The sequence below is a fragment of the Equus przewalskii genome, chromosome 25, assembly GCF_037783145.1.
Source record: "Equus przewalskii isolate Varuska chromosome 25, EquPr2, whole genome shotgun sequence".
Classification (NCBI taxonomy): Eukaryota; Metazoa; Chordata; class Mammalia; order Perissodactyla; family Equidae; genus Equus; species Equus przewalskii.
Window position 1 is genome coordinate 10873183 of NC_091855.1, and position 25241 is coordinate 10898423.

The window sequence follows — 25241 nt, forward strand, 5'->3', positions numbered from 1 at the left end:
GCATGGGCACCCCCTCAGTTCGGGGGTGGGGGCAGGGAAGGATGCGCCCGCGTGTTCGCGGGGAGAGGGCTGAGGGCGCGGGGCCAAGGAAGCTGAGCCGCGGGAGTCTGGGAGGGGAGGCGGGCTGGGTGGGGTGGGGCATGGCGGGGGAAGTGACTCAAGGCCAGAGGCGGACAGGCCCATGGAAGGCAGAGTGGGGGGAGCGCGGGGAATGGGCAACCGTGGACGAACCGGCCGCGCACGGGACAGGGTGAGGGTGCCGGTGCCCCCAGAACGCCAGGGACGTACACTGCGAGGGAGGGCCCAGCTGCTGGGTCCTACGGGGCAGGGGTCTGACATCTGGACGGAGTGGGAAAGCAGCATCCTGCCCTTGGGGAGTCGGGAGGAGCCCAGTCCTAACCAGCTGTGCAAACAGGAGGAGGAGGAGGTCCCAAGCCTACCCTTGGGAGAGGGGCGAGAGGGGTGGTCAGGTCGCCGCCGCGCCGGCCCCCGCGGTGCGGGTTGCGCCAGCCTCCTCGGAGCCCGACGCAGAAACTTGTTGCAACAAACAGGCGACCGCGGGTGCCCCTAGCAGCCAGCGGCGGAGTGGGTGGGCGGGCGAAAGGGAGGGGAAGGCTGGCGGACGCCGCAGCGAACTGGTGGGCAGACCCGGAGTCGCCGCGTAAGCGGGGCCGGCTCAGTGCGGTGCGGCAGGCGCGGCTGTGCGGCAGCGGAAGTCCTTTGTTGCAGCACAGTCCCTGGCAGAGCCAGAACCTCTCCGCGCAGCCCAGCCCGAGCGCCGCGCGCCGCCGCCACTGCAGTTCGCGGCCCCTTCGCCTCCGCCCGCCTTTCCCGCGGCTGATTTGCCTTAAACTCCCTAAAATCTCCGCAGCCCCGGTTCCTGCTGCGGCCGGTGAGTATTTGCCAGTTGTGGGGCTATTTGCGCAACTTTGGCCCGGGCCGGAGGGCGCCGGACCGCGGGCCTGGCGGAGTGCGGAGCCGGAGCGGCGCCGACCCGTGCGGGGAGCCGGAGCGCGGCGGACGCGCTGCGAGGACCCGGCGGCGGGCAGCTGCCGGGCCGCCCGCTCGACCCCACCGCCCGCCGGCGCGCCTGGTCCGGGACGTGCGGCCTCCCTGGGTCGGAGGCGAAGCCCCGGCGGAGACTAGTTCCCAAATTAGTTACCTTCTTTTCCCTTTCTTTCTCTGCCTTTATTTTTTTGAGGGGGGAGGGGAGGTGTAGACGGGAGGCGGGAGGACCCGGTTGATTGACGTGCCCAGAGCCCGCTTCTCTCAACTTACAGCTGCGGCTCCTGGGCGGGTGGGAGGGGAAGTGTCCCGGAGCCCGAGGCCGCAGACTTGGGCGCGCTCCGAGGGAGGAGGCGTAAGAGCCGTGCAAATTCTTGCCACGCTCTTTCCCACCCCCTCTTGCCGGCACACACGCTTTTTGTTCATTAAAAAGTGGTGGGTCTCGGGTTTGGGAATTTTCAGTGGAAAAGATCTTCTGTTTCCTGGGAAGAAAGTGCTTTCGCTTCCAGCGGTGGGCGCTTACTAGGAGTTCTGTTAGTGGTCGATAAATGTGTTGGACGTAGATCGGGCGTCATTACCGCTAAAATATGTAGGCTTGGTTCTGAGCTCAGCCACCCTCCAAGTCTGCCTTTCTACCTAAGCAACGCGTCTGCCTGATCTGAAAGGTTGACATGACATTTTCCAAATTGGGAGCGTCAGGGAAATGTTGATCAAAGTCCTTGATGTTTTCTGGGGACAGTAGGGCATTTGTATGTGTGTAAGTATAATATTCCTAAATCGAGCTTCAGCGTGGTAGGTTCGTGCAGATTCTCCGTTGGCTTAAGTGTATTTCCATACAGTGCGTATCACGGCAGGAAAACTATTTCAGGAACAATTTTCCCCTAGACATTCGAACCCAAGGAGTGGTTCCAGGCATTTTGAAGGCGACTTAGAATCAGTTTCTTGAGCTGAAGTTCAAGGCAGTCTGGAGTAGATTTGGTGAAGGATGCAGTTCTCGTGATAACTTCAAAGCAATCACCACCTTCTCCTTTGAAACGGAGAAATTAGAGTCTATAAAATTTTGTCAGTGCAAATGGATATGATGGGGAGAAGTGGGGAGAATTAGGATACAAAAAGATGACACTTGAATGATGGCTGACCATCAGAACTTCGAAACTTTCCTTTTGAATTACTTGATGGATATCTAAAAGTCTCAATAATAACTAGGGAGTTATTGGGAGCTACATGGGGGCTTCCTCATCTTAAACAGAGAAAACTGAAGCATAATGGAGGTGAAATGCTTTTCCAAAGATTAATAAAGATCGTCTGCAATAGAGCCTTCAGTTAACCTCTTAGATTCATTTTAAAAGCAGATTTCTCCATTATGACGAAATTTTCACGGTGTAGAATAACTCAGATTGAGCAGTCTTTCCTGAAGCCTTTCTGTTCTTCCCATCCCACTCTGATGGCCTACTTCTGGTGCATCATTGTCAGAGAAAAGAGAAACTATATTTAACGAGGACCTTAGCAGGGCACGAGCAGAGCCTCGGCCCCTCACTCTTGACCTTGTGTTTTGATTTCGCTTTAACACTGCTAAATTTTTGTACTGTTTTCTCCTTTTCCTCTTTTGCCAGGCTCTGGGGAAGGTACAGTTCATCGAGCTGTTTAAGGGTGTCTTTGTGTTCCTTGTAGCACCATTTCCCATTCTAATGTGCAGGAGAAAAGAAGGGCCTGCTTTCAGGCCTCTCCTCCTCCAGCCAGGAAAGGTGCTAACTCTCTGCTGTTAACCTTCTGGCCCAAAGAGGAGGAAACCACTTGGGATAAAAATGCAGAAAAATTTCCATAGATTTTTATTTTTAAGCTGCAATGTGTCGTCTTCCCAAAAAAATCAAGGTATATTTGAAAAACAGCGGCTTGAGGTCACTTTGGTCTCTATAGGATGTTTTCTCCTATTCTTGTGATAGTATCTCTTACCATAAAATACTGAAATTATTTATTTTTATACTCTCATGTAAACCAAATTAAAAGTGATTCATGTCTGTTTTTTCTCACAATGGAAATACTTTATTATGAAACCCATGCTCTTTGTAAAAGTTCACCCTATACCGAAGTACATAAAGTACAAAAATGAAAGTCACTCTGACTCCCACTCCCCAGAGATAATCACTGTTAACAGTCAATTCCTTGTTGAAAACGCGAGAAGGCAACATTTGATCCTAACTGTGCTGCTGTGTGTGCCTCACCCTGCCTGGGGACGGCCTGCGGTGATTCGCGGCCCGTGGCCTCTGTGCACCGCTCTGGTCGGTGAGGATGGGTACAGGGCAGAGGGAAAGGGAATGTTTTGCACTGGGCTGATTGAAAACTCTATGATTAAGTAACAGACGGGAGAGTTGAACAGGGCTGCTGTTCTCGATTTGTCCTTATGAAGTACTTACTGTAGCTTGGTGGGCCAGTTCTCACACTTTTTTAATGTATTAGTCCAGCCTCTGATGGGTTGATTTATACTGACCAAACTCATTAAAACAAAAGTTTCATAATTTATAATTGGGAAGGAGTCGATATGCTTGCCATGAAGACCACTGCCACGATATCCCTGTGCTGATATGGGATGAGGGGCTCCTCTTGATTCATGTCCAGAGGTAGCATGCCAAACATCAAGGAAAGGAAATTAGAAGAAAGAAGGGGATTAATGACTGTAGTTTTCAGATGTGGCATAGAAGGCGATGGTACATACTTAAGATAGATTTGTAAGTATATTGTGGCATGTGTAGTCATTTGTATAGTAACTACAAGAGATCTTAGTCAAAGTTGAGAAACTCTTATTCTTTAGCTGGAATATTCGAGAATACTGAGCTGTGATGTAGTTGATGTTCTGAAAACAAAGCCCCAAAATAGTACATGGAAGTTTAATCACAACATTGGTGATTTGAGGGTGTTGGGACATGGGTGTTTTTTATACTCCTCTGCTATGAGTTTAAAATCATTTTTGAAGTAAAATTAGAAAATGAAGGAGAATTAAATCACTAACTAGATTTTCCGTTCGTTGTCTACGGGAGATGCACATAATCCTTGTTAGAGATAACAGAAGAGCTCCATCCTCACTTTAAATCTTTAGTATTGGGGGCGGACTTGCTCTGATGGCAGCCGGTGTCAGCAGGTGGAAGAGGAGATGAGGAAGGGGCTGGGGCATTCTGCCTGCAAAGTGGGCCTGTATGAAAATGGGGTGACTCTGGGAGGCTTAGAATGTCCCAAAGGGACACTTCAGTTAATAGTCATTGCCAGAAAGAGTGTTGTCTGGTGTCTGAAAACTGAAACTCAGGGTTCTGAATCAAGAGTCAGCGTGTGAGTCCCATCTTCTACTTACATGATGAGCATTGGAGTGTCAACCACTAAACCTGTTTCCTCATTCACAAAATGAGGATAATACACATACCTACCTCAAGGTATCATTTGTATGTGTATGGGAAATTGCTTTGTAAGTTTTTTACCACTATGTGTATAAAAATTGCCATGATTGAAATAATGCAAAAAATTGATAAGCAAAATAAAACTTACCTACCTTGACATTTATTCATTCAAAAACTGATCATATGTCAACTAAATGTCAGGAACTATTAGAGGCTCAGGGGATACACTGATGACTAAGACCATGCCCTGATCTCACGGAGCTTACAGCAGAGCAGGGGAGCCACGTAATTATAATCCCTGCCGAGAGTGCCGTGAGAGAGAGCAACCCAGTTTGCATCATATGTTATTTGTCACCAGAGAGTCGTAGGTATAGGCTGTTTTGGAAGTGCAGAAGAGAGGCATCTGCCTCACCCTGGGATCAGAAAAAACTCCCCGAGGAGAGTGAGCTGGACATCAAAGAGGTTCTAAGTGAAGGGAATAGCATATATGAAAGCAAGAAGGCTTTTGCTGGGTTGGGTGCTTTGGGATGAGGGAGAATGTTAAATAGATTTAAGGCTTAAAAATGGAGTTAAGCTTATTAGAATGAACACACTTTTTATGATACTCATTTTATTGGTTTCATTGACTTAATTAGATAAGAGTGTGAAGTTTTCAGGATTTTGGTTAGAATTAAACATCAAAACTTGGAGCTACAAAATTGGAAACAATACAATTAAAATATGTGTGGATCTGCTGAAAGAAGGGAACTGGGTAGTGCCTCCCATCATCAGAGAGAGCTGCCTCACCAATTATTCATTCGGCAGCATTTACTAAATACTGATTTTTTTTAAAGATTGGCACCTGAGCTAACATCTGTTGCCAATCTTTTTTTTTTTTCCTTCTTCCCAAAGCCCCCCAGTACATAGTTGTATATTGTAGTCCTTCTGGTTGTGCTTAGCATGGGCCTGATGAGCAGTGCCATGTCGGCGCCCAGGATCTGAACTGGTGAAACCCTGGGCCGCCACAGCGGAGCGTGTGAACTTAACCACTCGGCCACGGGGTCGGCCCCTGAATACTGATTATGTTGCAGAGAAACGAACAAGCCAAAGTCCTTGTCTTCAAGTTGCTCATAATCTAGTGGGGAGACCAACACGTGGATAACTGTGGTAGCTGATTCTTATTTAACACTTACTTCCTGACAGACACTGCCTTACAATAACCCTAAATGCCAGAAGGATTACCATCCCCATTCTCAAATGAGAGAATTGAGGCACAGATTGGGTAAGCAACCTGGTTAATCAAGGTCACATGTCTAATAAGTGGCAGAGACAGAATCTGAACCCAGGTGGTCTGCTTAGTCTGTGCTTTAACACCTACTCTCTCTTGCTGTTCTTGATGATTAAAATATAGTGTAATAAGTGCAAAATAAGATGATAGAGTAATATCAAAACCTAAAATAGCGGGAGAGGAAGGTGTTACAGAAAGCTTTCTGGAGGAGGTGATAAACTGATTCTTAAATGATATGTAAGAGGTTCAGACAGAAGAACCAGTCATCATGACTAAGAAATACATGAAGTATAACGGGGCAGGGAGTAGTGAGGAGTTTTACGTTCTTGAACGTGAAGTCTAAAGCAGGAAGTAGCCAAACATAAGACTAGATGGGTGGGCACGGAGGGCTTTGTATGCCTTGCTAAGGAGTTTGTCCTTTAGCCTGAGGATATGTGAGCGGAACCACAGAAGGATTTAAGTGGGAGAATGACATGGTCTGATTTTTGTTCTTTATGAATTGTCTGAGGATGAAGGATGGATTTGAGGGACCAGTCAAGGAGCCTGTTTTAATAACTCGGGAGTGAATGATAGAGGCCAGGGGGTGGGGCAGGAAAAGTAGGGATGGAATAGAGAGACAGATTTGAGACACATGCAGTGAGAAAATTAACAAGACTTGATAGTTAATTATGGGGGAGAAGTCCCAGGTGCCTCCCAAGTAGCCTGGGTGATAGCAAATGGCAGTGCCAGAATACAGGGGGAGGAAGAGCTTTAGGTGGGTCCCAGACAAAGTCAGAGAGTGAGTACTTTGGAATAGATAGAAGTTCCACAAAATGAACCCTAAGAAAGCGAATGCCACGTGCAAAAAGGGACTTCCTGGTGAAGCTGGGTTTTGCCGATAAGCCTGCTGTTCACACAGTGCCCTCTGGTGGTCAGAAGATGCCATTGTTGCCTCTAGGAGAAACACATCAAGATGTAGAGACGTTGGATTAAATACTTTTCCTCCTCTACTCCCAGAGGGACAGAGGAATATTTCAGAAGCCACTATGTTCCCTTTGCCTTCTGTGTGGATGAATTCGTTTCCTAGACCCATAATGCAACTGAACTACAGACCGACCTCACTTATTCAGAAGTTATTTGGTTGGCAACCTCAGCTATCCAGTGCCCTGGGCTAACGCAAAAGAGTAAGACAATTTGTTGCCTATAAACAATTAAAATAAATGAAACAGTGCAAGAATTAAAACCTTACCCTACTCATAGAACACATCCCTAGGTCCTCACAGGAAATTATTTATATAGATTCAGTTTTGATGAGTTGTTTAATTTCATAACCCGTAACATTGAAATGGTGGGCAACAGGAGATCAGTACACCTTTCAGAAGTGACAGCTGTTGGCCTGACAAGCAAGGAGACAGAAGAGTACTAACCAACTGACAAACCACAATCTCCAGAAGCCTAACAGTCTCAGGCCATATTGTGTAGGTGCAAACAACCCTTGCTAATATGAACAGCTCCTATATTTCAGCAAAACAACTGATGCAGAGGAGAAAGTAGCCAGCCCTGGGGGCTGCAGTTAGAATAGTGGCAGGAGCCCTGGACCAGGATTGAGGAGACTGTCAGCCACTAAAACTAAATGTGACCTTGAGCATATCACTTAACTTCTCAGGGCCTCAGTTTGTTTTCTCGTCTATAAATCATCAGGTTGAACTTGACCACTTAGTAAAATTCTATGAATTATGTTCACAATGATGACAATATTTAAGAAATGTTGTGTTCAGATTAAAAGACAGAGGAACATTCATCATCTCTATATGAGAGTCCTATGAGGAGTATGATTTTCTCTATTTTGCAGAAGAGAAAGGCAGGCTGAGGTAAGGAAGTTTCCTAGTAGCCAAATAAGTGGTAGAGCTGGTAGTCAGATCTGTCTTCTCTTTAACACTTGGATTTAATAAGCATGCATTAAGTGCCAACTACGTGGGAAGAGTGTGCTAGGCACAGGGAACACCAAGGCCATTAAGCCTCGTCCCTGACCTTGAGTTCAGTGTAGCAGGCATTGCTGCACAGTAGCTCTGTTAGTGCTGATGACACAAGTGATACTAGAGCACTGTGAGGACCTTGTACAGCTCCAAGAGGGTTTTTACAGACTTTAGGGTGTGAGCCACCATTTATAGCATTGTTTCTATGGGAATATGTGTTTCAAGTTCCAAATAACTAACTTAAAAATAAAGTTTTGGAACATAACCTAATTATAATTTCAGAACTTCCTGTACTAAGTGCTGAATTTGCAGTCTAATAACTAGCCAGAATGCCTGTTCTAAAAAGTGAATAAAATTTTCTAAACTTGATCATGTCTGTCATTAAGTGCCTTGAAGTAAAAACTTTTATCTTTAGGAGCCTCTATAACTGGTTCTTTCTGGAAATTTCAAGGAGAAAACCCAAAGAATTTAATTAAATTTAGAAATTGGACCGTATACCCTGGGAAATAGTATTCTAGGAAGGAAGGTTGCCAAGGTTACCTTATTTTTATAGGTGGCAAAATCATTAAGGTCGTGATCTCAGGCTCTGGAGTCATATTGCTTGTGTTCTAATCCCACCAAGTCCTCTGTGGCCTTAGGAAGTTTATACAACACCCTGTGCCTCTGTTTTAGTATCTGGAAAATGGGTCTTTTAAATGTTAAGGTACTTAACATCCAGTACCTACTTTGTAGGGCTTGCTATGAGGATTAAATGATAAAATGATACACATATTTACACGTATACATATGTGTGTGTATATATAATACATATGTGAGATATTAGACTAGAGCCTGGCACATTGAAAGTAAGGCTTAACAAATGGTAGCTATTCATATCATTGTTGTTCATATTACAGCTGTCATTTGCCTTACCTTCATTCCCAACCCAGTAAAGCAAATCTACCTTTCCTCCCATTACCTTCCCAAGCTTTTGTTTATGCTGCTATGTGCCCCTCCCCAATTGTTTACACACATACCTATACAGATACCTGAAATGCCTTTCCCCTTGCTTTTTCTTTATCCTATTCATTCATCGATGCTTCACTCAAATCCTACCTCCTTCCTAAAGCCTACAGTTCTAGTACAATTCATGCTTTTCTTTTTTCTAAACTCTTGCTGAACTTTATTCAATAAAATTTAGTACTTAATTATTCTCAAATTGTTTCTTGGCTTAAAATTTAACCCCTCATATGTAATTAGCTCTACTGTATACCATCCTTCTCTACCCTCCCTTAATACTTGATGTGGTGTCAGGAACATGTAGGTATTCAATACATTATGATACTCTGATTTATAAACAGGAGAGAATCTTTTCCTTACATTTCACGCTCTTAAAAAGATAGTCTAGGGGCTGGCCCGGTGGCATAGCAGTTAAGTTTACACGTTCCACTTTGGCAGCCTGGGGTTCATGGGTTCAGATCCCAGGCACAGACCTACACGCCACTCATCAAGCCATGCTGTGCTGGTGTCCCACATACGAAATAGAGGAAGATTGGCACAGATGTTAGCTCAGGGCCAATCTCCCTCACCAAAAAAAAAAAGAGATAGTTTATAACCCTCAAATCCATATACATCGATTCAATCATAAAAGACATAGAAATAGGTATGAGGAAATAAATATATATATACACTTATATGTCCTTTGGGATCCAGAGGTAATTGTTAGTAGTTCAGAGATTGGGATGCTGAATTGACAGTGTAATGCTAGGCTCTGCTGCAGACTCACTGAGACCATGCAAATCGTCCTCAGGGGCCTGGGTGGTAATGCAAGTCTATGACAAAAATTAGAGGGTGGTTATTTGCCTTACAGAAGTCACTTGAAAATTCCTTTAAGTTACTTCTTCATTCACTTTATATGCTTATTTATAGACCCTTAAATTATCATTTGACTGGGACTAGGGCAAAAGAAACTTCCAGCAAAACTGTTTTTTCCAACTTAAGAGATTTCGTAATGAAGGAGAAGTATTTCTGAAATCTTACTATGTCAGTGAGAAATTTACTGAAATAGCTTACACAGCACAATTTAGGGAGCATGTCTACTGAGTAAGACTAGATGCACATATACAGATACAAGCACATTACAGAGAGTGCAGGTAGGAGTGGTCACTTGTGCGAGAGTGCCTGCCAGGAAACCCTTTCGATATTAAGGACCCAGGCCCAGTCCTTGTTGAGTGTTCTTTGTAGAAGGGCACACGGTGTAGTACCAAGTTGTTAATACCTGTCTGTGGTCAGGAGTCTTAGTACCTACTCTACCACAGTTAACTATACCCTTGATACGTTGTTAGCAGCCCTAGATCTTTGCCTTTCTTCTATAAATAAGAATGTTGGACTAGATTAGATCTCTCTAAGCTCTAAAAGTTGATGAATATCTAAATTACTTAATATGCTTAAGGTGCTTGGTGGCTGCTTTTGAATTTGAGATGAGCTGGTAAACTTTCAAACTAAAATTTAAAAAATCCAGTGTAGAATTTTTTGCATCACCTAACTGCATGTTCTTGCTAGAGAGCCACATGCACACTGGCTGTCCTTCCAGCCTCAGGAGAACCCTGGGCTTTGGCTCACACTTGAAGTTTCTGCTCTCAGCCCCACCCTTGACTTCCAGCTGTAATAAACTTGCTCTGCCAGTGATGCATCTAGTGACACCAACAAGAGCAATCACAGGTTTCAGGTATAAAAACAAGGACAGTTGAAATACAGCAATCCTTTTATGTAAAATTCTTTACAAGCTTTGCTATAACAAAGTTCACTAAGTTTTTTGAGTACATTAAGGATATTGAAAAATTGGAAACTTCTTTTGGAATTTGGGTGAAATTATTGTTTAATAAAAATGAAATTAATTATAAAAATTTTAATGCAAAAATTATTCTCGGGCCGGCCTGGTGGTGTAGTGGTTAAGTTTGTGCACTCTACTTCAGCGGCCCCGGGGTTTGCAGGTTCAGATCCCAGGAGCAGACCTAGCACCACTAGTCAAGCCATGCTGTGGAGGCATCCCACATCAAATAGAGGAAGATTGTCACAGATGTTAGCTCAGCGACAACCTTCCTCCAGCAAAAAGAGTAAGATTGGCAACAGATGTTAGTTCAGGACCAACCATCCTACACACACACACACACACACACACACACACACACACACACACATTTATTCTCAAGAGATAACAACCTAAAAATCTCACAGGGATTTAGAGCCCTCACCCCTGACTCCACTTTCTGCCCTTTTTCTTTTGGTATTTTTAAGCCTTCTTAAAGCTTTTCTGAATGAGGTGTAACAAGAACAAAGTTGCTGATTCTAACGTGTGAATGATTGCTGTTAAAAGTTCCTCTGGCTAAATTCAGTTTTACTCACAACTCGGACATTTGCATAATAATACTGATGAAACCAAAGATCTAGGTCAGCCTGGAAGCTGTAGTGTTAGCATTAATTTTAGACAGAGTACAAGTCAAAATTCTCCTCAACCATATATCCTTGAGATCACAGAACACCTGTGCTGTTGCTGATTCTCTGTACTTTATACAATGCCTGGTACACCAAATACTTGATAAATATTTGTTGAATTAATAAGTGTGCATTAAAATGCTATTGATGCTCTTATTTGTTTTAGTGTTTTGTTTGTGTTAACACAGAATGTATACGTTTTCACTAATTTAATTGAATTGTGACTATAGCTACAGAGGTGCTTATCATGTGGGTCTTCTGTGTAGTTGCGTTAATTTTGGTTGCTGACCATAAAACTACTTTTCATTTAGATTAGAAGGGTCCTTGGAACTTTTAGTCTCTTTATGTCATTATTTCAAGCACAGGATATTTAAAACCTGAATGTTTTTACAGATTAACGGCTGGCTTTCATACTGTTGGGCTCCTATTTGGAAGGAAACTTTAAGGTTATCTAATCAAACTTACCTCCTGATGCTTAAATAAGCATCACCAGGGGCCAGCCCGGTGACGCAGCGGTTAAGTGTGCACCTTCCGCTTAGGCGGCCCGGGGTTCGCTGGTTCGGATCCCGGGTGCAGACATGGCACCACTTGGCAAGCCATGTTGTGGTAGGCGTCCTACATAGAAAGTAGAGGAAGATGGGCATGGATGTTAGCTCAGGGCCAGTGTTCCTCAGCGAAAAGAGGAGTATTGGCAGCAGTTAGCTCAGAGCTAATCTTCCTCAAAAAGAAAAAGAAAAAAAAAGAAAAAAAAAAAGCATCACCAGCACTGCAACTGCCACTTTTACTTCCGTTAATTGTCACATGCCAAGCCCTATATACATTTTACACATTGCATCTGTGAATCCTCATGTTTGAACACTTTGACAGTTCAGGAAACTTGGGGTCAATGAGGATAAACAAGTTACCGAAGGTGGCAGAGCTAGATTGGAACTCAGGTCGCCTGACCCAGAGCCTGCGCCCTTTTCCCTGTGCTATGCTGTACTCACAACGTTTCATCCCTGCCTCCATACAGGGCGTTCATTATCCTCTGAATGAGTTTGTTTCACTTTTGAACAACTCTTATTGCTAGAAAAAATTGTTTGAGATAATATCTATCCCTTTGCCTCTTTTTATTCTCTGAATCCTATAGTATGATGATAGGCCTAGAAATCTCATCCTATATAAAAAGGGCTTGTGTGGGTTTGGGGTGTTTTTTTCTTTTTTCAACCCTTTGAATACGCTTTTGTTGTTGTTTGGATTTGTTTTATATAATTGTAAATGTAACAATTTTATATCTTCTGTTTGCGGATTTCCATCCTGAAACTTTTCTCATTTTCTTCTATAGTCTTCATTCATAAGTATAATTTTTAAAGGCCACATGACAGTGAATTTTAGGGAGTGGATTTACCTTGGTTTACTTACAACTCCCTTATTACCAGGCATTTCAAACTATAAATAACACATGAGCATCTTGGTGCATACATTGCTTTTTGTATTTAGGTACGTACTGAACATGATTCCTCACAGTTTTGGAACAGATATCTGAGTTACAAAAGGTTGACATATTGTACCTACTTGAAGTACTTGATCTGGCTTACAGAAAAGGTACAGTGGTTGCAATTTTAAGAAGGCAGTAGGTCTCATTATAAGCCACCTTCATTTCACCAGACACACACTCCTGGCTATGCAGCTCTTTGTCGTTAGGCAGGAAGAGGAGGCAGGATGGGTCTTTAGGTAGTGGGGGAAAAGGGTATGTGATCCGCACGTGATTTGTGGTGAAGAGAGAAAAAACAAGTGGCAGTAAATAAATTTAGATCCTCTCTTAATTACTACTACAGGGATTGAAGGGTTTGGGGACTGAAGAGTGAACATTTTATTCCTCTGAACAGCTTGTTAAATGTTCTTTTTATGTTCAAATTGTGTAGGGGCTTGTTTTTAAGTAGAAGATAGATTCTGAAGTTTTATGTATACAGATTAAAAACTGAGGCAAAAATTGGATCGTAGTTTTGCTACGTAATATAATAGATAGGACTTCTGCTGCTTTTAATATTTTCCTCTCCATTCTCCTTTATCCAAACTCAACTCCCTACTTTAAAAATACTTATGGTGTCTACCATATGTTGTTAAGTGAAGACAACTAGTTGCAAAAAGGTATATATAGTATGATACCATTTAGGTAAAAAAAAAAAAAAAAAAACACACACACACACAACAAAAGCAAAACTACATGCCTGGCGCATAGCAGGTACTCAGTATCTGTTGACTCTGTATGTATACATAGAAACAGATCTGAAGATAGAAAATCCCGACTGTTTGCAGAGGTTACCTCTCAGAAGAGGTATGTGACCTAAGGTGTGTTTTTATTCTGTGTACTTTTATGTTGGAATTTTTTGCAATGAGCATGTGTTATTTTGTATACTTTTCTTAAACAAAAAATGAAGGAAAATTCGCAGTCTAAGGCTAGATACCTCCTTGTCAAATAGACCTGCTGCTCCTTTACACCCATAGTGCATGCCGAGCGACATAAGACAGATATTCTGACTCGACAGAATTACTGCTCCGATCATCAAGAAAAGAGAAAGCATTGATCAAACCTATTTGCTTGGTGCCATTTCCATATAATCTAATAAGGTTTTTAAATAGAATTTTTTCTATGGAAATATTCAAAAATTGAACTGTACCTGCCTCTCAGGTTCAATAGCTATCAACACATGGCCAATCTATAGCTCCCACACCCATCACACTGGATTATTTTCAAGCATATCTTAGGTATATCATTTCATCTTATAAATATGTCAGTACGTATATCTAAAAATAAGAACTCTTTTTTAACACAACCAAAATACCTTCAGCACACTTAAATGAAAAAAATTCCTTTATATCAGTCATCTAAGAAGTTTTTAATACTCTGCAATCTAGTTACTAACTTTCAATTTAGGTTGCTATTTTATTTACTTTCACTGTTTGTATCCTTCTTGCACTTTTAAACTAGTGTCTTTTTTTCTTTCAAATTTAGTATACATTTTTCCCCCTAGAGTTGTAATGAAACCAAAATGATGGTTTTTGCTTGTATTTCTTAAAATCAAATGAGAAGTTTAAATGGCTGGGTGTCTTCATCTTCAAATTTAAAAAATGACTCAAGTATATATTACTGAGTTTTGCTACGTTAGAATGAAAAGCTCCTCATACCTTGATTGTAATAGCAAAATCACAATAGTCACAAATCATGATCAAAATTATTCTTTTTTTCAAGTGCTTTTCTGATATCTTGTCTGACTTTAATATTTTTGTTTTACATAGGTCTCTAATTAATAGAAGATGGCAAAGCCCAGCCACAGCAGCTACGTCCTTCAGCAGCTAAACAACCAAAGGGAGTGGGGTTTTCTCTGTGACTGTTGTATTGCAATTGATGACATTTACTTTCAAGCACACAAAGCAGTTTTAGCTGCTTGTAGCTCCTATTTTAGAATGTTTTTCATGAACCATCAGCACAGTACTGCACAACTGAATCTCAGCAACATGAAAATTAGTGCTGAGTGTTTTGATCTCATTTTGCAATTTATGTATTTAGGAAAAATTATGACAGCTCCCTCCAGTTTTGAGCAGTTTAAAGTGGCAATGAACTACCTGCAGCTGTACAATGTTCCCGACTGCTTAGAGGACATACAGGATGCAGACTGTTCTAGTTCGAAGTGTTCATCTTCTGCTTCTAGCAAACAGAACAGCAAAATGATATTTGGGGTAAGAATGTATGAAGACACTGTGGCTAGAAATGGTAATGAAGCTAATAGGTGGTGTGCAGAACCAAGTTCAACAGTAAATACACCACATAATAGAGAGCCTGATGAAGAGTCTTTACAATTAGGTAATTTTCCTGAACCACTATTTGATGTATGTAAAAAAAGTTCTGTGTCCAAATTGTCTACTCCAAAAGAACGTGTATCACGACGCTTTGGACGGAGTTTTACCTGTGATAGTTGTGGATTTGGCTTTAGCTGTGAAAAATTATTAGATGAGCATGTGCTAACCTGTACTAACAGACATTCATACCAAAACACAAGGTCCTATCACAGAATAGTAGATATTAGAGATGGAAAAGACAGTAATATCAAAGCTGAATTTGGTGAAAAGGATTCTTCTAAAACATTTTCTGCACAGACGGACAAATACAGAGGAGACACAAGCCAGGCTGCTGATGATTCAACTTCTACCACTGGAAGCCGAAAAAGTAGCACGGTGGAGTCTGAGCTGGCCAGTGAGGAAAAAAGCAGAGCTGCTGAGAGGAAGAGAATCATTATCAAGATGGAGCCAGAAGATATCCCTACAGATGAGCTGAAAGACTTCAACATTATTAAAGTTACGGATAAAGACTGCAATGACTCCACTGACAACGATGAGTTAGAAGATGAGCCTGAAGAGCCGTTTTACAGATACTATGTTGAAGAAGATGTCAGTATTAAAAAAAGTGGTAGGAAAACTCTAAAACCTCGGATGTCGATAAATGCTGATGAGAGAGGTGGTTTAGAAAACCTGAGGCCCCCTAACAACAGCAGTCCAGTGCAAGAGGATACTGAAAATGCATCTTGTGAGCTGTGTGGACTCACAATAACTGAGGAGGACCTGTCATCTCATTACTTAGCCAAACATATTGAAAATATCTGTGCATGTGGTAAATGTGGACAAATACTTGTTAAGGGGAGACAACTTCAGGAACATGCTCAGAGATGTGGAGAACCCCAAGATCTGACGATGAATGGCTTAGGAAATACTGAAGAGAAAATGGACATGGAAGAGAATCCTGATGAGCAGTCTGAAATAAGAGATATGTTTGTTGAAATGTTGGACGATTTTAGGGACAGTCATTTCCAGATAAACAGTATCCAAAAAAAGCAGTTATTTAAACATTCTGCCTGTCCTTTTCGATGTCCTAATTGTGGCCAGCGTTTTGAAACTGAAAATCTAGTGGTTGAACACATGTCTAGCTGCTTAGACCAAGATATGTTTAAGAGTGCCATCTTGGAAGAAAATGAAAGAGATCACAGACGAAAGCATTTTTGTAATCTGTGTGGAAAAGGATTTTATCAGCGGTGTCACTTAAGAGAACACTATACTGTTCATACTAAGGAAAAACAGTTTGTTTGTCAGACATGCGGAAAGCAGTTTTTAAGAGAACGTCAGTTGCGACTGCACAATGATATGCACAAAGGCATGGCCAGGTATGTCTGTTCCATTTGTGATCAAGGCAACTTCAGAAAACATGACCATGTACGGCATATGATTTCTCATTTATCTGCTGGTGAGACTATATGCCAGGTCTGCTTTCAGATATTCCCAAATAATGAACAGTTGGAACAGCACATGGATGTTCATCTGTATACATGTGGAATATGTGGAGCAAAATTTAATTTGAGGAAAGATATGAGATCACATTATAATGCCAAGCATTTGAAAAGAACCTAAGTGATTTTCTACTGTACTAATGTTTAGTTGATAGCAGACAAAACACCAAAGCAAAGGATATGAGCTATTTAGAAATTGATTTTATAAGATGAATTGTTGGAAAAAAATTTCAAGGCCCTTTTATCTTTAATATTTTTGTTTAGGATCTTAAGTATCTACAATTTAGGTGTTATTAAATGTTTATCATTTTTGTTATTTCTTAATAGAATTCTTTGTTTTTAGTTTGTTTTAGCTATGATTAAAATTACTTTTAAATGTAGACTATAAGTGGTTGTTACCCCTTCAATGACTATTAAACTTTAGTTTTTTATCAATAAGGTGATGACGTCACTATTTCTATGTGTTTTTTTTTTTTTAAAGTTATTCTGTGAAATTTTAAACCCAGCATCATTGGCCATTCCTGTTTAAATTGAAAAAAAAAAATCAAGTAGTTAGTTATTGGAAACTATCCCATTCACTTTCAGCTTTTTTTCTTTTTGTACATTGAACAGTGATTTAATAAACACTGTTTATTCCCCCTTCTTATCAATGAAATTCATATTCTTCAATCGACAAGTTTATTAGGTAGGTTAGATGTACTGAATCTAACCTTGAAGGTTGACATGGGCTCAAACTTGGCCTAAAAAGATTGATGGACCTAAGGAAATTCCTATAAATGAATATTTCCTATAATTGATAAAATATTATCATTTAATAATCACATTTAAAACTTATATTAAGTGTAAAACCCAATGACTTTACCTCACTTGAGAAGTTAGTGGGGACAAGTCATTTTGTTTTGTGATATTAAATTTAACTATGATAGTTAATTAAAAAGACATATCTTGTATTCATTTAAAATAATTTAAAATATTCTGATTTCTAAAGTGTGTTAGTTTATCAATTATTTTTGTTTATAAATAGACTTTAATAGCTCTCTAGGAATATGACATCTAAAGGAAAATGATTTTTCACCTTTAAAATTACATACTTTTGGAACTTGAGATTTGAGAAAGCTGCCATGTATATTGATAAATCTAATAAAATAAAGAAATCAATTACAGATCTGGTTGTTCTATAAAAGCAGAGTGTGCAAAAAAAAGTCTTTGTGTTTTATACTATCTAAGATTTGGAGAAAATGTGTTATGGCAAATTGCAGTTTATCACCATGCTTTATTATTTTTTTCTGTAAAGGACTGCAAAATTTGAGGACTATAAAATAATCACAGAGGATATAAATGGAAATAATTTATCATTTTTTAGTTAAAGTAGTATTAGTTGTTGCTGATACAGGGTCTACATGAATTACATGTGAATTAAAACACTGGCAAAACTGGCTCACCAATAAACACGTCTATTGAATAGAATGCCTTTTAACGTGAATTACTTGCATTGTAATACCCTTCTCATAATGAAAGGGATTTTAAATAACTCCTATATTTAAAAGTATAATTTTGTGATATGAACAGTAATTTAACAGCATTGCTCTTTTTGTTTACATCAGATTTTTAAGATATGCAAGTCATATTTTTGTATACAATTTGCATAAAAGAACAGGTTGCCAAGAGAATTGAGAGACATATTGACTAGCACAGACTTAGTTGAAAGAGAAGTATTAGAGCATGGTATGAGCTCAGAGATTTGTGGGGATACATTGAGGTGTCAAGTAAGAATAGGAATAGTATGGAAGTCAGGCAGTATTAAAATAATGGGAAGTAGAGATGGGGGAAATACACAAGAAGATAAATGAGAAATCAGGAATTTTTTTAAAAGCCACATAGCAGAAAAAGCAGGGAAAATGATTCATCTTAGTCTTGGATACAATAGCTTATAAAGTAATTAAATCTGAAATGCAACTTAAAATGAAACATGGTATATCATTACTGATAGGAACCTGATAAAAGTTCTGTAACAAGCCTAGAGACTGTCAGAGAGTAGTGTAAAGCGAGAAACTCAAACCAGATTTCTAAACTGTTTACATAGTATCTTAGTGGACATAATTTTCTGTGGGATCACTTTTTTCCATGAGTTTCATCAAAATCTATTCCAATGGCTTTCCCACCGTAAAGAACAGGGTTCTTTCTAAATACTACCACTCTGCAAAAAAGGGTTGTCTATTCTGTTAGGAAAGGGGGTTTACTTTAGTGTTTTGACACGTAGTAACAGCCAACAGTTAGCAAGCAAATATATAAACATTAAACATAATCTAATTTTACATAACTGAGATGTTTATAGTTTCACAAACTACACCTCATGATGATGTTTTCTCCCAGTTTCACGTTACACAGGACACACACCTTTGTTTTGTTTTGGAACTAGCTACAGGGCAGCACAGGCTTTAAGTATAATGTGCAATTTTCGTTATTAAGGCAAAGAGTTCTTTTAAAGGCTACTTGATTTTTAGAAGTAGGGGGAATGAAAAATAGGCAACACCTCTCTCCAGCCAAGTATCCTCCCATTCCCCTCTCCCCACCCCCCGCTGCTGGGGTGCAGCTACAGAGCTGTAAGCCCTTATTCTTGCCTCATGCCCTCCAGTGCTGTGAAGGCAGTGAATCAAGGTTGTGGAAGCTGCCTGCTCCTCCTGCCTTTATAACTTATGTGATTAGACTCCAAATCTAAAAATGAAAGGAAAATCTAGATAGATATATGTGGAATCTTGTTTCTCTTTCTGTCTCCCAAACAGTCTTGCTTAAAGGGCCTTTTCTCCAGCAAGAAATTCTAGAAGAACGGAGTCAGTGCCTAACAAGCTTGCCACCAATTACAGTGCAACGCAACTCAAATGTTTATTTTTCTTTAGTAAACAGGACTAAGGATCTCAGAGATTAATAAAGCACAACCAAGGCGGCAGTGGATTAGGACTCAGAAGTTTGTCTTAATCTCTCCCATATTTTTAAAGTAAAAATATTCAGAGAAATGACTCATATGAGTAAAATGGTATACGGCTAATGTTTAATGTGGGAAGTTTGAGTAAGAACAAAAATTAGAAGAAAGAATATAAGGACTCCAGGGGCTAGTTATAAAAGGAAAAGAATTAAAATAAGGACAGAGTTTCCTGGGGGAGTCAGAGGACCAATTAAAAGGAAAAATAATAGACTGACATAAAAAATCATATTTAAGTACTGTAGTTGAGAACAAAAATATGAACAAGATATAAAAGTTGAATAAAAAAAATTTGAAATTTTCTAGGTGAGAGGAGTAGAGATTGAAGTAATTTGAATAGATTTAAATAATTCAATTAGAGCTATAGAATGCCTAATGAATAATTGTTAAGAACATGCCAAAGATATCCCTAAATACTTGAGATAATATACCAACTTTTATATTCTAAAAAAGTGGGAAGAGAGTCTGGTAGTGGTTGGCAACTTTCCCCCCAGTTAAATAATATTTGTTCCTCTATATCACTAGTTAAGGAACTTCCATACTTAATAGATCTCTGGAAAACTCCCCAAAGAATCAATGTAACAGTTAAATTAAACATAAAACTTGCCATTGTTAATAAAAAGCTAAATCAGTACCAACCCAAAGAAAAAACCCAAATGTGTATGTACACTTATAGTTGAGAATAAAGAAATTCGGCATATTTCTTAATTTTAAACGGGTTGCATGAGTTAAAATTCTTTTTTATTTTTTTGCCATTAATCTACTTTGATCAGTTCCTCTTCTTTCCTCACCACCCCCACCTCTGTAACAGATGCTTCTTGTGATAAATGCCAGTGTTCTGCAGGAACCCTAGCATTAACAATGCCTAGGATTCTGGGGTACCAAAAAGCTTTTGGGAACATATCCTTGTGGAATGTCTCCCATCTCCTTGATCCCTGAAATGCAGTAGACTGGGAGTGACAGGATGAACGCCAAGGAGCTGAAGCAAATAGAGTTATATTTGGTGTTAAGACCTTGAAGCTGCACCCCAGATTTGGAAACCCATCATCCATACATCTAGGACTCTCAATAATCCCAGCATCCATTTAGTTAGCACTCTTTATGCTCTGCTAAGTGCTGTACATAGGTAGTTTTAATTAATCCTCACAGCCTTATGAGGTAAGTATCATTATAATTTTCCAGATGGGGGACTGAGGTTCAGAGAGACTGAGTATTTTACCTAAGAACATACAGAAGCTAAATACTAGAGTTGGAATTTGAACCTAGACCTACCTGGTTTCTACATTCTGTACTTAACCACTAAGCTACATACTTCACCTACCAAGAAGTACAAAGAAGGGCCTTTGCATCCCAGGAACACATGTGATAAAGTTCCTGTGAGACTCTGTGCTCTTTGTTCATCATCTGTCATCTGCTGTGCCTGGTAAGGTGGCTGGTAACAGTGGGTCCCTAATGAACATGTTGAATAATGTGAAAATATATCAGTCGAAAACAAAACTTATTTGAATGGGTTATTCAGAATGATGTTTTAGAAATAAATACTAAATACTGATGTTTTAATTTCATTTGTTTAAACTTAAAACATTTAGTGGTATCGTCAGCCACTTTTTGGGGCCCTTTATAGGTGCTCAGTTAAAAATTCATTTGAATTCAACTTCCATATTTCTACCTCTGTGACTTTTTCCCCATCTGTTTTCCCTATTCCTGACCTTTATGTTTTAATCTCTCCCACCAATCACCATTTCCTTTTATTGGTTATCAGACTGATAAGTTGAATAACTTAGATCATTTGAAAATAGTCCCAAGAAAATCCAGGACCCCAGAATAGCCCGTTTCCTCTTTTTGCCTTAACAGATGACGTGGATAAGAAATTTTCCCTTTCTTTGGCTAAACAAACAAAACAAAATCGCTAATTATCATATTGTGATTGATTCAATTAAAGTTTATAGAGCAATCTAAGTCTGCCTAAAACAAAAGTTGGTTCTTCTAGCCATCTATAATTCAATTTACCAAAAACATATATGGATTTCTAGTGTAAACTTATAAAGACAGTCTTGCTTGTAAAAGAAATGAAAGATAATTTCAGGACATGACAGCTGTATATCCACCCTAACCTAACAGCAAACTTTAAAAAAATGAATACTTCATTTAATGGTTTAAGTGAAAAAATTCTCCTCCCAATCTAATCTGATTTTAACTTTATGCATCTATTGCCTGATTTCTAAAATTATGTTAAATCTACTACTTTAACGATCTCTCTGCCATCTGCAAATGTTATTTTTTAAGTGAGAATAGAAGAATAAGATGGTGAGATTCCATGGAAAATGTCTATATTATCACTTGGGTGGCCCACTTCCATTGCCTTCTATCAAACTCAAGGACATATTATTTGGTAACATGGGTAGTCTCATACTAAAACCAGATGAAATTTAGCTACTTAGAAACGTATACCCTAGCAAGAGGCAAAAATGCAAAGATTTGGAATGTTTGTGTCTGTGAGTATTGATAAATGTAAATATTAACTAAATGACAACAGCAGCTTGTAAATTCATGCTAATTTTGAACCAAGTTAATACTACTTACATAATTATATACACATGCTTAGTTGACTTTAGTACTAAGAAGTTTAAATCCCATTATGTTGTTCCCTTAATATATTCAAGAGAACAAAATCATTGAGGTCCATTAGTTTTGACAGAATTGTTCATCCTTTCTATCAAAACCACCGCAGATCACTAGGGGGCAGGAACTCATTATAATTTCTCATTATCTTACTCATTTGCTGACAAAAAAGATGGTGTGAACATTACAATTCAGTACTTGGCTCTGAATTGAATTATCAATGTACTAATCACCACTGTAATAAGTACAGGTCACAGGAAACTCTAGGGCCAAAGGACGACAAAGATGTAAAAGACATGATTTCATTTCAGAGTCAGGAATATTAATAATTTTATGTGAAAATTTGCATAACTGTGTATTACCTATTCGAGAAAGGAAGAGAATTAGGTAGACAGCCTATGAAGCCTCCAGTTGAGCTTTGTTTAAAAAGCTGCTGCGTTGTTTTTATCCTCCTTAAACCAACTGCTTATACCAATTAGAACTCAGCAGAGCTCATTTTTAGACGACAGAAACATAATTCTAAGCATCCAGATTATGAAAGTCATCTTTTCTTTCAAATGCTTATGTGTTCCCTGATGTGGGGAAAAAATATTTTAGAGGAGGCAATCTCTCTTTTAAAAAATTAGGGCAAAGCAATGCTGCAAAAAATATAATTCTACCCAGAATCACTGGGGCAGGTTAAGAGACTTATGAACTTAGGAATTCGAGGAAAACTCCTCCTCCATGTATGGGTGTGCACGCATGTGTGAACTTTATTTTCATTTGCAGAAAATACAACACTTAATATTTGAAGAAAATGTTAGCTTGATGACTGAAGTCACTCAGTAAAAAAGAACATGAGCTTTTAAATTTGAACTATTTTTCAATCAGAGATTTGCCATTAACAAGTTAAAGTACAGTGTAAAATTATTTTATTTCAAGGAAAACACTTCTTAACTCCTTCCTTCCTTCTTATTTTCCTCTACCTGGCTGACCTATTGTCTTTATGTTACTTATTTATGTGCCCTACTCATTCCAGCTTAGGTCATGCAAGAAAAAAAAAAAAGGTGTCCCTACAGCTGGAGAATTATATTAGTAATAAGACATCTTATATTTGAAGGGTACAATGAGTTACACTGGAGAAGAAATTAAATAAATTTAAGTTCTAGGAACTATGCTTTTGTTCCCATTCTTTGTTCTGTTAACAGTGTGCTGGCCTGGTGCCAAAAGCCATGAAATTCTGACCTAAGAATTATGTTGTATCTTGTAGAGCAGTCAACTTGTAATATTATTTTTCTTGAGTTTTGTTTTTTTCTGTGTGGCAGTGGTGAAATAGGGCCTTCTAAACTTCTGGAGAAGTGAGATCTGAATTTGGAGAGGACATGGGGAAGAATCAATCTTCAGCAGATAATCTTTAAGTCCAGACCCAGGAATATCAGATCTGAAGTGACACCATCTTTTCTGTCTTCCTGACAAACCTCATCAACCCCAAAAGTTCCAGTTACAAGGATCCAAGAAAACTCAGTAAAGACCACTTTGGAATCACTTTGTGACAAAATTGATTCATGGTGACTCTCCTAGTATTTGTGGAAAATCTGCTAAAGAAAAGTAACTAGAATATTCATACGACATCAGTGGTTAAAGCTACACTAAAATGAAACTTTATATCCTAATTATCGTCAAGGGTCCCTTCTAAAATAAAAGGGCTTGCTAGGCTACTATAAATATATTTAAAGAGAGATAGTCACATATCTGTGTAAACACATATAATTCTAAACTTAAAATAATCTGAATTACAGTTTACATATATGAAATGTAGTTAGACAATTTAAAAAATTACACCCCAAAATCTGTAGTTTAGGAGTATAAATAAGAGATGTGGGTACAGAGAAAAAAAATGCAAGACTAACATTTTAACAAGAAAAGATAATCTAGTTATTACTCACTGTTATGTAACATTTGCCCTTCCTCCTTTTTCACTGTGTATACCAGTCACGAACTTGATTATTAATATTAATGAAGATCGCTTTTAAGTCTGTTAACTTGAAGGAAAAACAGAAGTGGTATTACTTTAATAGTGGTACATTTTCACAAATCACAGGCAACCAAAAAGAATGTATCTTAAGACAGATTATTTTCTTAAGTTAGCAATATAACCTACTAAGGCAGAATGAGTTTCCGCTAAACATTTATTCTTGATATTAATGTAAAATACCATGCTTCTCAGCTTTCAAATTTCAAGATAAAATTCAACTAAGTATTGAATGAAACAATGGTTAACATGTTTTAAAACCTTTCATGGGGAAATGGAATGTTTGGTGAGCTTTTAACCTAGCTACAAATACTTTTTTTTATATATACATACATATATGCTCATACACACATTCTTAACCATATGGACCTTACAGCCTTATTATTTCCTTATTGTGAATATACTTGTAGTTTTACTTTTGGTTAAGTGTGTACCCAATTCCTTATTATTGTTTCTTGTGCAATATCAAGATGTTATATATTTTCAGAAATGCTTATTTTGTTTTTATGCCTATTTCTTCAAATGTTTTAATAAGGATTTGCACAAAGAGATCTAACTTAAGAGTATACTTTATAATAGTATATGCAGAAGTTAAGTCATTTAAAGTTTAGCTATAAAGCAGGATGATAACTTGAATATTCAAATAATTAGACTAACAAAAAAAATCAGAGAAAGAGTTCATTAGAATGTGATAGTAGGTATAGGGGTGAGAAGGGAGAAGAGAAATCCACTAAAGACTTCATATGAATTCAACTGCTTTAAGAGAAATAAAACTAGCCTAGAGAAGTGTTAAACTCTAAAAAAGAACTATAGGTAATTTCTTTTGGAAGCATGAGGAAGCCTATAGGACTGCAGACTTCTAACAAATAGGAAACAGAAAAGATAAAAGAATATTATCAATAATTAAAGGTTCCAGATAATATAGTAGAGACTCAACACATAATTTTTGATTGACTGGTGGTGGAATTCGATTTACAAAAGAAATATGGCTTAAATTTTGACTGTACTAAATTACAAATGTAATAAATTACAATAATTGAGTGATATAAATGCATTCTATAATGTGATTATTTTCTGTATATTAGCAAAAAATGGAGTTATTGGGTTACATAGAGAATTTTTGTTACATTTTATAATCCATTGCTTTTACCTAATAAAATTTCCTTCTCTATGTTCAGAAGTTAAACTGTCTGTATATTTTATTTACCCTGTACTTTTTCAAC

The 25241-nt window shown here is 38.9% G+C and overlaps 1 protein-coding gene across 4 annotated transcripts; it reads left to right on the plus strand.

Moving 5' to 3' along the window:
- Window positions 1–130: 130 nt before the first annotated feature.
- ZBTB1 (zinc finger and BTB domain containing 1) lies at window positions 131–25204 on the plus strand. Of its 4 annotated transcripts, none has more exons than XM_070592954.1 (3): window positions 146–250; window positions 14367–16282; window positions 23312–25204. In XM_070592954.1, exons 2-3 carry the CDS (start codon window positions 14385–14387, stop codon window positions 23346–23348), a joined length of 1935 nt encoding a protein of 644 aa, XP_070449055.1. In that variant the 5' UTR covers window positions 146–250; window positions 14367–14384; the 3' UTR covers window positions 23349–25204. The 4 variants fall into 4 exon arrangements, with proteins under 4 accessions (XP_070449053.1, XP_070449055.1, XP_070449052.1 ...); XM_070592953.1 differs by lacking the exon at window positions 146–250 and adding an exon at window positions 754–892; XM_070592952.1 differs by lacking the exon at window positions 23312–25204 and having other exon boundaries at window positions 131–250; window positions 14367–17568.
- The last annotated feature ends 37 nt before the right edge of the window (window positions 25205–25241 follow it).

What these genes read in the sequence shown, in the direction of transcription:
- ZBTB1 (XM_070592952.1), top strand. Translation starts at nt 14,385, where the DNA reads ATGGCAAAGCCCAGCCACAGCAGCTACGTCCTTCAGCAGCTAAACAAC.